Consider the following 13,003-nt stretch of genomic DNA (forward strand, 5'->3'; position numbering starts at 1 on the left):
TTACTCAGAAATACCAAGGAAAGTGTGCCAAACTCAAAGGGTCATGTCTGACAGAGAGGACAGGAGACTTCAACTGTCACAGCCTCGCTGTATATTAGTAAGATATTTCATGAGTTCTTATGCTTCTCAAAGACAAACTGTCCTTTAGACAGATCTTTTATACCCTATAGGTATCAACAGCTACTAAGTAATTACTGTCCATCAACTTGGTTTACTCATTCTGGACGTCTTTGGGGCTGTAGTCTATCATCCTGCTAGGATGCCAGGAAGAGGAGTGGCACATAGAATTTGGTTTAACCTTGCTGCCATCTTCCACTATGAAAGCACAGATTGAATCAATCTGCTGGTGAAACAAAGAATCATAGAGGGCAAGGGACCTCTGGGGATCACCTGGTCTAACTTGCCCTGCTCAGGTAAGTCCATCTACAAAGCAGGATGCTCAGGACCATGTCCAAATGGCTTGTGAGTTATCTCCAAGGACAGAGACTCCTCTTTGGTCAATGTGGGCCAATGCACAGTCAGTGTGCACAATAAAAATGTGTTTCTTGATGTTCAGGTATAATTCTACATCTGAATGCTTGCCTTGAAGTCTTTATGTAAATAAGATATTCCTCACCGTTTTTCAGTTTTCCTGAATCAATAATGTTCTTGGTTATCAACGCAAATCATTCTCTTAACATTCCTCCATGGTCTCTTAAGAGGCTTTGATACATCTGTTTTCACTCAATAGTACATTCAGTATTACATTTGCATCAGTCTCAATAGTTCTGCTACTAATCTCTACATATCTAGATTGAAGAGCAACAGATTCACCACGTATTCACATGGCCATTGTACACCTTTTACTGAGATTATTGTATACCAACTTTTTATTATGGAGACTGCTGATATTTTAAAACAAATAATGAATGAGCTTGTTCTGGGATAACTCACCTTAAATTTTGTGACTGATGGACTACTACTGTATATAAGGAATCAGGTATGGACTGTTACACTAAGATGACAATTACTATGTACAAAAGCAAACATTTTAGTTTTCTTTTAATTCAGGTTGGAACATAATTCGTTATTTTAATAGAATCTGCATGCAATGCAAGGGAGAGACTAAAACCGGTAAAAGGGTAGCATCTAGAAAAAACATTCATTTTTCTATTCTGAGAATGTCAATTAGGAGTAGGTGTTTCTGAAACAGAAAAAAAAATAAATGGATATTCCAAGGGTCTGAATATATTCAGTCAGCCATTTTGAAGGCCAAGTGTTTAAAAAGGTAAGAATAATCATTATTCCCATTTTAGAAAAGAATTGTGAGAAGACATTGCAAGGCCATGTGCCTGCAAAAGAAGTAAATACACTAAAGTGAGTCCTGAAGCAGAGATGCAATAAAGAGGCAGAACATATTTCACACAGGAGATTTTTGTTTCTTTTAATACAGACTGACACCAAGGTGATTTTTTTTCTGAACGCTGAAAATTCCAAATATTAACACCTTTCATGTCAGCTGCATTGCCAAATTTACTTTGTTTCTTGGTAGCTACACTTTTCTTTTTGTTCTTCAAATCCTTTGGTGTTGTTTTGTTTTCCAGTAGGTACAGAAAACTTATCACCAAGACAGTTCAGAAACAGAATGCATATAAAATACCTGACTATATTAGATGAGAGACAGACTAACATCAGTCATTCCGTGTGATGATAATCAGAATTGATGATAGACAGGAAAATGGGGAGAGGGAACCACACAGCAGACTATATTCATCTTTTTATTGACAGTACATCATTTTCAGGCTATCCACAAAAAAATGGTTTCTCTGCTTGATTTTAACAGTTCTTCAACAGCTAGACAGGCATTTGTACTTCTTCATGTTAAATATCTTGCTCAGCCTCAGCAACAGAAATCTATCTCCTCATTTTAAGCTGTTTAGATATATCTTTTCCACTTGGAAAAACTCACCCAACCACATTCAAAAGAAAGTTACATATCTAAATTTTTATTTCACCTTAGACCTGTCGAATCTTCCAAGTATTTCTAGCAGTTTTACAACTTGTATTCTTGTATCTTCTTCACAGAAGAAAATCCATGAGGAGTTCCTACCATAGGTAACAGAAAAGCTAAAAATAGAAATTGAAATTTTACCAATGAACAAATTTTACTAATGAACAAAATGACAAATTCAAGGCACATTCCCCAAATATAAGTACTTTGCAATCAATTATTCATTTATACAGAAACAGAAACTTTTACTACTAATTTAGAATTACATAATAAAGGACTACAGTGAATGGATAAAGAGAATGACTCTGCTGATATCTATTTAAAAAGCACTAGTTATTCCAGAAGAAAGGGAACAGGGATACATAAAAGATGTCTACTCAGAAACATACAGGTACTACAGATCTAATAGCTATCTATGAATTCAGAAGTTCATACATAGCAGTTTAAGTCACCTTCCCCCCTGTACCTCAACTTTCTTCCAAGGGATCCCACCATTGGGCATCTAACAGCACTGCAACAATCGTGAAAATGCCTAATGACAGGTTTTCTGACAGCTATTGGACACTGATCATTCCCAACCTAAAACCTTCATTAGCTTTTCCAGTACAGTGAAACTATACAGATTGAAAGGACTACCCTACCTTCCTTGAGGCTAGCAATAATCTCAATGCAGGATTCCTGACTCCTTCAAAAAAATGTCATTCCTTGTTTTTCTGCTCCTCCCAGCTTAATTCTTCCACTACTTATCAAAACAAAGCCTTATTAACTAATGACAATCTAATGGAAAAAACCACAATCTTTATTTGTTTGGTTTCCTTTGCATGGCTTTTACGTGGATTCAATTAAACAAATCATCTGAGGAGAGGGATAAGAAAACTAGTACCTATGAACACCACATTTTGCTTTCTCTAAATCATTCGCTACTGATAAAATCAGCAATGAAAAGAAACAGCAGAACTGTTAAGGCAGCAAAAGTAAGTAAAAAATGGTAATAGGATCATTTATGTTTTAGGGAATGGTATTTGCCTAAAAGAACAAACAAACAAACCCCCTCAAAAAGCCAAACTCACTATCTGAGAAATACTTCAGCTAGAAAACGTGATACCTGCCTCTGCAGGTATTTTAATTACATGCTAGAAGTACAAGATAGTTGCCAGGCATTAAACTAGCTCAGCCTTTTTTCATCTGGGATAAGTCATTGTGCTGATTTGGGCTGGTTACTGCTAAGCAGGGCTTACACAGCTTTGAGGCCTTGTCTGCCTCTCATCCCATCCCACCAGTGAGTGGGCTGTGGGTGCACAAGGAACTGAGAGGGGACACAGCCAGGACAGCTTACCCCAGCTGACCAAAGGAATATTCCAGACCACATAGCATTATGCCCAGCATATAAAGCTGGGGGAAGGGGGCACATTTGGAGTGATGGCATTTGTCTTCCTAAGTCATTCTTACATATGACGAAGTCCTGCTTTCCTGAGGATAGCTGAACATCTGCCCATGGGAAGCAGTGAATGAATTCCTGGTTTTAATTTGTTTGTACACGTGGTTTTTGCTTAACCTATTAAAATGTCTTTATCTCAGCTCACAAGTTGTCTCCCTTTTACCCTTCCGATTCTCTCCACCATCTCATCACAGGGGAGTCAGTGAGAAGATGCATGGAACTTTGTTGCTGGCTGGGGCTGAATCATGACAGTCACCACCCTGAAAAGCTACTTTTCCTCTGTGTCTTGCAACAATATTTTATTTTTCACCGCTTTCTTCTTAAGATAATTAATCTGCTAAACTACAATAGCCAGAAGAACTTACGATCCATTCATCCTTTTAGTTCGTAAGAGCATATACTTGGTGCCTAGTCAACACTGACATTCAGGCAAGCAAACAAGATAAAATCAACTGGGAAAAACAGCTGCCCCCTCTAAAATTTGCCAAACAAGTACAGAAAGTGCATCAGATACCCTCAAGTCTTTAAATATGTACGGTATTTAATGCCCTGTGAAGACTGCAGGCTTTTCTCTCACACTTTAGGGCTCAGCTAGAACTTCAGGAGGGAAATGTCTGGAGATACAGGAAAGCAGGTGGGTGAAAGGTAAAGGGAAAACACCAGAGTGATCCCCACAAAAAGCATTACTGAATCTCATGAATACAGCACAAATAAGTTCACAAAAAGAATGATCTGTTTATCTACCTATTGATGGACAATGAGAATTATTTTCAAGACTAAGCACTTAAGGCCTGCACAGAGTCTTATGTAGACCTCACAGCACACAACTTTGGAGTTCAGACTGCAAGGAGCCATTAGAACTACTCAGCTAAGATACTGTTTTGGATAATAATGTTTTAAAAAGGGATTTATTCTCTGCTTAATGAACATGGCTACTGAGAAGAAATGTAGTGGGCCTTCTGGACACAATAAGGGTACTGTGTCATAAGACATCCACTGATTACATCTTCTGAAATTGCATACTTTGCCCAACTTAACTTGTGCCCAAGAACTAAATATTAAGAATTGTCATAGCTGGTTAGAGGCCTCCTTAAAAAATGCTGACAACTATAGAACTGAGGAAAACTGAAAACAGTTTTCTGATACAAATGCATTTTATATCACAATTACGGGCATCACCAGCTGTTGCAGAATGGGTCAAACTGCCTTCTTCCTCTGTTGTCCATTGAGAAAACAAAACTGTAAAAGCCTCAATATACTTCTAAACTATTCCATGTCTTCATTTGCCAAAAGCAGTAAGTGAAAGAGTAGATAAGAAAAAAATTAATATTTCAGAAGTATTAAGATGGCAATCCTCTACTTAAGATTCCTCTTCTGATTTCTGAAGAATTTTCTTCTGCTTTCTCACACAAATGAGCATTTCTATTTTTCATTTCAAGTTTTGCTATCTTAGAAAAGCTGTTTCTGTAAATCATGTCACCAAAATATAAACATTTCAGAAGAGGAACTACTTGGTCATTGAAACAGGAGTTAAGAAGGAAAAAAAAATATGACTGATAGTTGGAACATCATCTTCCAGTTTTTCATTTTAGTTCAAATCTCTTTTGTTACTTTTCACAGTTTACATATATCTCAAAGAACAGCTACTATACAAGCACTATTTTCATGATCCAACACACACAGAAAGCCATGGAGAGCAGAAGGAAAAGCATCTTGTCCTGCAACCACTCTGATAGAAAAACCTCCCCCTGAGTAAGTCTAATAAATTACATTGACTAAATTAAACCTCAAGAGGCTGCAGAGTCTCTGGCACTGATTTCAAAAACAAGCTTCAAACAAAAGATAGCCCTCAGTACTACGGAGCTTAAAGACCTTCTGAAATAAGAATCATTGCCTCCTGACAGTTTGCATAAATGCAGCATGTCTTCCCAAGGCTCATCGGCATAAGCTAAAACCAAAAGATATTTGAGACTATCTGCCTTCTCCTATCAGATTAAGATGAAAATTGGCCAGATAAGCTTCTAAAAAGATGCTGAAACCTACACCTTCTCCCTATAGAGGCATACCACCTCTTATAAACACTATAAACTGTAACAGATAGAGACCCCAAACAGTATTATCTATTTTTTAAGTGAATCTACTTCATTCAGTCAAGTAATCTGAAAATTCAAAAGTTCTGAAATACCTCACAACTTATTCTGTGAGAACTGGGAACCAAATAGAAAAATGCACACTTAAAAATGTTATTTCTTTTGACTAGTTTACTTCCCTGATAATTTTAAAACGTGCAATGATTCAAAGAAGGTAGTTGTTCAGTTACATTCTATTATTATTGTTACTTAAAATAGTTTTCTCTGATTTAATTAACAGAAAATTGCTTTGGAAAACCAAAAAAAACATAGAGTAAGAAAGCGAAAATATAAGGTTGCAACTCTCATTTGAAAAATTCTGAGAAAAGAGGTCTGAATTCTGAAAGTAACTGGCATTCATTACACTTACTCTCTCATTAATGGCAATATTGTCCATGCACCTTCATGCCTGTCCATCTGATGAATAAGCAGAACCGTAGGGAATTCCTTTGGGAAAAATAAAAATATTCCAGTTAAACTTGAATTATATGTACTTTTTTTCCTAAATATCAACTAATCTTAAAAAAATTACTCTGGAATGACTTTCACTGTTTTTGACTGGCAAGTAGCCTTGAAGAATAGATGACTTAAGATGGTATGAAACAAGGTGATCTGCAATTTAGAGGAAGTGCTTCTTCCGACTCATAATTTCTTAATTGTCTGTTAGTTATAAAGCTAACAGACTTCAAATTAAATGCTTTGTATAGGTCCCATGTGATCAATATATCATAGTAATTTCTTTACCATACCATTAAATCCTATACTGTAAAGAAATACTAATAAATAATGTAGGTTATTCTACAAAGGCTTCCATTGGACAATCCTGTTACACACATCTTAGGTAACAGTTCTAACACTCTGCTTTGAGTTGAGCTTTGACCTGTTGCACTAACGTCATGACAAAAAACCATGGGTTTACAGAAAAATCAAAATGAGGAGTCAGCATTTTTTTCCTGAAATATCAAAGAAGATTCCTACAAAGGAAAATCTTTTTCATAAATTTCTTTGCTCTTTTGTTACTTGAAATCTCTTTGATGTGGCAGATCCCAATGTCTAGCAGATAAGCTATCATTCTGGGGTAGTTTCCAAGAAAATACCATTTAAACATGGCCTTCTGATATATCAAACTGCATGATTTATAATTCATGTAAAAAGTTGGAGATACATAATTCCCATAATACATCCCCTATATAGGCAGTGTCTTACTCTATTAACAAGTACAATCCTACACTGCAGCATCATTCTGTCTAGGTGTTGGCACTCGACAGCTAAAGAAAAGGGAAAGGCTCCCCGCTCACCTTACAGTCTGTCAGGGGGTTAACTGCCCACAGGGGCACGGGGCTCACCACAGGATTCAGGGGAAGAGCACTTTGGGGTGGCACAAAATTTTATTATGAGATGTTTAGGAAACAGGAGGTCCCAGCTTCAGGAGATCCTCTGGGGAGCAAGGGTCAGCTACTGGTAGGGTTCTAAGTCTGTATCAGGTACCAGAAAGGCTCACTTGCATGTGTGTACCTGTGTGTGAGGCCAGGGGTCAACTACTTCATGCACTGAATATAAAAGCTACCGGGAGGATCCATACCGTGTGTGTGTGTGTGCGCGCACGTACGTATGAATTCACAGGAGCAGGGCTGAGCACCAGCAACTAGAATGGAGCAGGCTTTCATCCTGACCAGCCAGAGAGGTGAAACAAGGTCAGGCCCCTCCTTCAGTTTGTGTTTGTGAGAGCGCTGTGGTGTGCATGTTGATCTAACTGGAAGACTACATGTATATGTGTACATGTAATGTGTGCGTGTGTGCGCGCACACGTGCCCAACTGGAACATGTGCTCAGCCTTGCTGCTGGCTGGACCTGGGGACACAGAGCTGCAGAAGCCTCTTGCCTCTGTCAGCCTAGTGGGTTCAGAGCTCCTAAGACAAACCACCTTGCTCTCTCAAGGGCCTAATTCCTTTCCACTTTTCCACCTATGACAAACGTTGTTTGATGAATGCTTTTTGTGAACAATTCCATTAATATAAAATTAACATGTAAACACAAAAATAATTTATCTTCTACGAAAAGCTGTAAGGTAAAGTTTACACTATCTACTGACTCAGTCAAGTTTACTTTAAATCCTTTTTAAAGGCAATTAAGCACAGCACCTAGAAATACATAAACCCTCCAAATTTCATACATTCAAGAAAACATCTCTACTGCTCTAAGGAATAACTGTGTCTCTCAGGAATGCATCAACCTTACACAAAGATAAAGATGTACTGTTTTTGAAAACATTTATGCTATTTGGAATGACCCAAATTGAAAAGAAATAATATCAAAACTTTAATTTGGAACAAGATATTCACTTGCATCTCAGTGTTTCTGTGTTTCTGATTTATGGTTCCAGTTCAAGCCAATCTATCAAATATGTTTCTGCTTACTTTCAAGTCACTGCAAAACCAAAGAAGTACAGAGGTTTTTTATGGAAGTGGCAAATCTTAGTCATAGTATGCTCAATATCTGGTATTTGACTAAAATGTAGCCACTTTATGGTAAAACCATAAAATTATGTCTGCTTATGGGATTGCAGATAGAAACATAAAAAAGCAGATCTTGTCTTTACAAGAACATTTTTTTTACAAACACACAAACCCTGCAGTTATGCTAGTATTTGTAGGTAGCCATGTATTTCATGTACAATAGGATCCAGACAAAGAAAAAAGTAGTTTGTAATAATATATTCAGTGTCTATATCACACTAACGGCTGAAGGTAGGTTAATTTCAGATTAAAAAAAAGCATTTGTCCATGCAAAAGGTACAAAGTAAATTACATAATCTAAGTAGTTGTAACATATGCTCAGGTATCTCTTTAACAAAAAATGCCCACCTATTTCCTTTGTGCAGATAAAAGGAGTGATTATAAAGAAAAAGCACTCTTTCTTGAGCTAATCCAATACTTTCAGAAGGTATCTTTTCTCTTTGGCATTCTCATTAGCCTGTTCTTTTTCTGCACCCAACTTCCTCTAAAACATGAAAATACATGTCCTTCATGTTCCTTTTCTTCCACTCACCTCTAACAATGCATCAATTCTGATTTAATAAAGGAGATGCTTAAAACACACTGTACAGGTAAAACAGCCTCTTTCAAAAATACAGGAGGATCTCTGGTGCTTTTTCTCTCATTTTATGTATTTTCACTCTGAACCTAGTCGAACATGGCTGACCTATTCATTTTATTTATTCTATCTTTAGTACATGGATGGGGGAAAAAAAGGTAAAAAGTACCCAATGTCAGCTTTGAGCAGCGGAAGGGCACGTGCAGGCGAGCTCATCAGGGGATGGCTAGACAGTCAAGGTAGTGATATGTGACTTACACACTGTGTCTGCCTATCTCATAAAACTCTCCTACAAATGCATCCATAGCCTGTACTGCATTCAGTAGTTATTCTATCTTGAAACTACTGTTTCCACAGTTACAGGGCACATATGTTTTCACATGTATCAACATTCTTTGTATGGCACAAGCAAAGTATCTAATAATCTAAATAAAATAATTTATTACCCTCCCCACTTTCACAACTAAGCTGACTTCAAAGGGCAAAACCAAAAAAATGGAATTGCTTGTGGTCTAAAATACAATATAAGACATTTTTACTCCATTTTTACTACCTACTCTATCATCACAGTGAGATCAGCAATACCTGCCACAGACAGCAATTTCAAACTCTACATAAGCAAAAAACTAAGTGTGAATAAAGGGGTTAGATCCACATTTTCAAACCAATTCAAAAGACATTGACACAGCTTCATTTGTATCTTTACAACCACTAAGTATTATTTATGCAAGTTGAAGATGCTAGCGGCACACTCAATTTCACAGTAAATCATCAACAGAACTAAAATCAAACTCTGGTTCTTGAATCTGAACATTGGAAGTCCTCTTCATTAAAATGAAAAACCCTGGGGGAATAGCATATCCAATAAAGAAAAAGATAATTCAGAATAAGAGAATTTTAAACAACTAATTAAGAGACTTGCTAACCTGAAACAAGTATATGTATTATTTCTGCACTACCTGCAATTTCATATTAATCTACCAAACCCTATATGAGAAATGCACAATTTACAAGGAATAAAACAGTACAGTGTAAAAACAAAGGTTTCATAGACTAAAGGGCTAAAATGGGCCTCTGTAAGCACCTAGCATGGCAAAGATCATCCCCATCTAAAATAGGATATCCAGAGCCACAGCTAGGTCATATCCTCTATGACCCACTAGCACATCTGTTCTTGCTTTGTTTTCCTACAGAACAGAGTTCACTGAATTTCATCTAAGTATAACTAAACCTTGGAGTAAGTGTATTGTTTCGTGAGAACATGCTTTATTAGAACATAATTCAAACTAGATCTTGCTCAGCACTACCAATTTTATGTCCTATGTGACATGTAAGAAGAGCATAAAAACAGATATGGAACTGTGGTGAAATATAAGACATTGCAGTGATATTTTCATTGTTATATTACTGAGTCACCTGATCAGAGCAATTGGCAAGCTTGTAACACATTATAGAAAAACACAGGAGTGCATAGGAACCTGCTCTTAATGAGTCCCATATGCCAATATCTGCAGGTGTCTTGCATATATCCCTGTGCTTTGTAATTTTAATAAACTGCTCATGAAGCCCAGAACTGGGAGGCAGGAGGGGGGGGTCTTAAACCCTGGACACTGCTGTTCAATTGCACAGCCAGAGTTAGAAATGTTTTCCTAGTCTCTACATGCTCTACAAGCACTTAACAACATCTTCCCTACACTCTCATTTTCTTTTCAGTAATCAATCCTAAGACACATTCAGAGCTAGCCTACCTACCCTCTTCTCAGCCTTCCCTTGGGAGGTTAAATAAGCCAAGCTCTTACAGTCATCCGTTATGACTACTTTGACAATGTAGAGCTGTGGAATACATATTGAAGTCTCCTCCCTACAGCTTTATTTTCACAAACATGCCAATTCTGTAGATATCCTGAAGGATTTCTAAAATTACATAAAGTAAGAGCAAATCTCCTACCTCTAAACCCAGTGGGGCAGACAATTTGCTAGGAATTGCCAACGTCAAACATTACACTGTACAAGATGTCTTCTCTATATTCTGACAATTTTTTTAAACATTGAAAATTACAACACACGTTTCAAATATTTTTCATGTTTTAAAGACATAAGTATCAATTTTATCAGAGCATTATGTCCAAGAATCCAGGACAAAATATTATTTCAATACACTCATTCAAACAAAACCGACAGATGATTTAAAGTACTATTTTACAATACTACTATAACAAAAGAATGTTGCTTCTGTTTAATAAGTCAGTTATTTGGGATCTTCTCCAAAGTTGCCTTGTCTATTTTAATCTATTTCTCCCTTCAAGCTGCACCCATAGAAGAGCTTGGGTTGGATAGGACCTTTAAAGGTCATCTAGTCCAAACCCCTGCAATGAGCAGGGACATCAACTAGATCAGGTTGCTCAGAGCCCTGTCCAGCCTGACCTTGAATGTTTCTGGGGATGGGATATTTTTTCTGGGCAACCTGCCAGCATTTCACTACCCTCATTGTAAAAAGTTTCTTCCTTATGTCTAGTCTGAATCTACCCTCTTTTAGTGTATAACCATTACCCTTTTTCTTATTGCTACAGGACCTACTAAAACATCTGTTCCCATCTTTCTTATAAGCTCCCTTTAAGTACTGAAAGGCCGCAATAAGGTTTTTAAAAACTCCACAACAACAAAACCCATGTTGCTAATAAAAAATAATATCCAATAATCTTTTGCTCCTCAGGAAGCCTAAAGTAATAAAATATAATCTACTATTTTCCATTAGAGAGAATCTCTATTTCTGTTCTACTCTCAGGTGCCTGGTTATCATTTTAAAAAGGAACTGAGTTTTCATAATATATTATGTGTAATTTCAGAGAGTTCAGGGAAAGGACATAGCAGTACCCTGCTTTCATAAATCAAGACCAAGTACTTTGTGCATGTCTGTCATCAAATGATCTTACATTAAAGAGAAGACCGAAGCATTTACCTAATTGTATGGAAGTAATAACTGGAGCTTAAAGTAATTTGGAGTGTTCCTGACTTTAACTACAGATTAGAGGGGGAAAAAAAAAAAAGACATTTTATCAAAGAAGTAATTTTAATCCTTTTTCCTATTATACATCATATCAAAATCCTCAGAACACAACTTAGCTGCCCAAAAACATACCTGAATGCATAACCAAGCCCTGACTCAAGTGCTTGCATGCTAGAACCAACAACTCATTGCCTGGGAAAACAGTTACAATAAGGATTTGTATCTGATGGGACTTCTTATGCAGCTAGCTGGAATATTAATCCTTATGTAATAAATTATTTCATCATCAAAAAGAAAGCTTTTTACTACAATATATTTCTGTCTCAAAAAAACCTATAATTATCACTGATGTAAGATTTTCACGTAGGAAACATGCTGGCAGCCACCGACTTTCTATTTTACTGGGTTGTTCTTCAACAATAGTGGGAGTAAATTTCAGCAACACTGCCAGTTCCTAACATGCTGCCTAGACTTCCACCAACCGGAAAATCAGGAGAAGGTCCGGTAAGGTTTTTGTGATCCAGAAATAATTCACCTGTGCTCAGCAGTAATCAGAGTTAATTTGATTTGCATTATGTTGATGTGGCATCACAAGATTTTCCTCAACTACTGGTACAAACAAGTGCCCTGCAGCAAACTGTCATACAAAGAATTTATAAATACACCTACATTTTCCATTATCAGGAGAAAAAAATGTGTCAACATCAACACAATTGCTCCCAACCTCGGAGGTGAAAACCTGAATGGATCATAATTCAGATGACCAGGACATACGAAAACTCAAGAAACTACTAAATCGAAAATAAATAAATAAATAAATATTTTTCAGTAAAAAAATATGTTCATCAACAAATCAACAATGTGCTCCACCCCCCGGTTAGTCAAAAGACATAGAATACCTTTAATTATCTGGGCTACATGTTTCAAAGACCAAAAGGAAGTTTTCTGGAGTATTCAATTAGTGCTTGCTGATAGATTTGTCAACTCCTGACCTTTCAAATAGAACAATATAAAAACCTAACCAATTTCATTCTTCTAATTACTGACATGCGAATAATGTTCAGAGGTATTGACACATTTCAAATTGATTATCATCATTATAAATCTTAATACCTCGTAAGAAAGACTTATTTACTAAACAAAATTCAAACCTATCAGTACGATTGAGACCCTGACCAAAAGCAGCTCCTACTGCTTCCTAACACTGCCTCATGTATTCAGTATAGGTTAGTCCACTTTTGTGCTTTTCCTTCATCACTGCACTATCTTGTGCATCATTGGGTGCACAAGTTGTATGTCTCTGGGAGGTAACTAAACCAAAGGATGTGCCTCAATTGCTAATGGAC

General features: G+C 36.9%; 1 protein-coding gene across 1 annotated transcript in view; it reads right to left on the minus strand.

Annotated features, from left to right (window-relative positions):
- The window catches only part of B3GLCT (beta 3-glucosyltransferase), a 58,366-nt gene that overhangs the window by 23,424 nt on the left and 21,939 nt on the right, over window positions 1-13,003 (minus strand). Inside the window, exons 5-6 of the mRNA XM_027677784.1 lie at window positions 5,928-6,004; window positions 1,995-2,106 (exon numbers count right to left, since the gene is read on the minus strand). Of these exons, the coding sequence (XP_027533585.1) occupies window positions 1,995-2,106; window positions 5,928-6,004 (189 nt within the window). The remainder of the gene's footprint in view (window positions 1-1,994; window positions 2,107-5,927; window positions 6,005-13,003) is intronic.

Source organism: Neopelma chrysocephalum, unplaced genomic scaffold (assembly GCF_003984885.1).
Source record: "Neopelma chrysocephalum unplaced genomic scaffold, ASM398488v2 Primary Assembly neopelma1_43, whole genome shotgun sequence".
Taxonomy (NCBI): domain Eukaryota; kingdom Metazoa; phylum Chordata; class Aves; order Passeriformes; family Pipridae; genus Neopelma; species Neopelma chrysocephalum.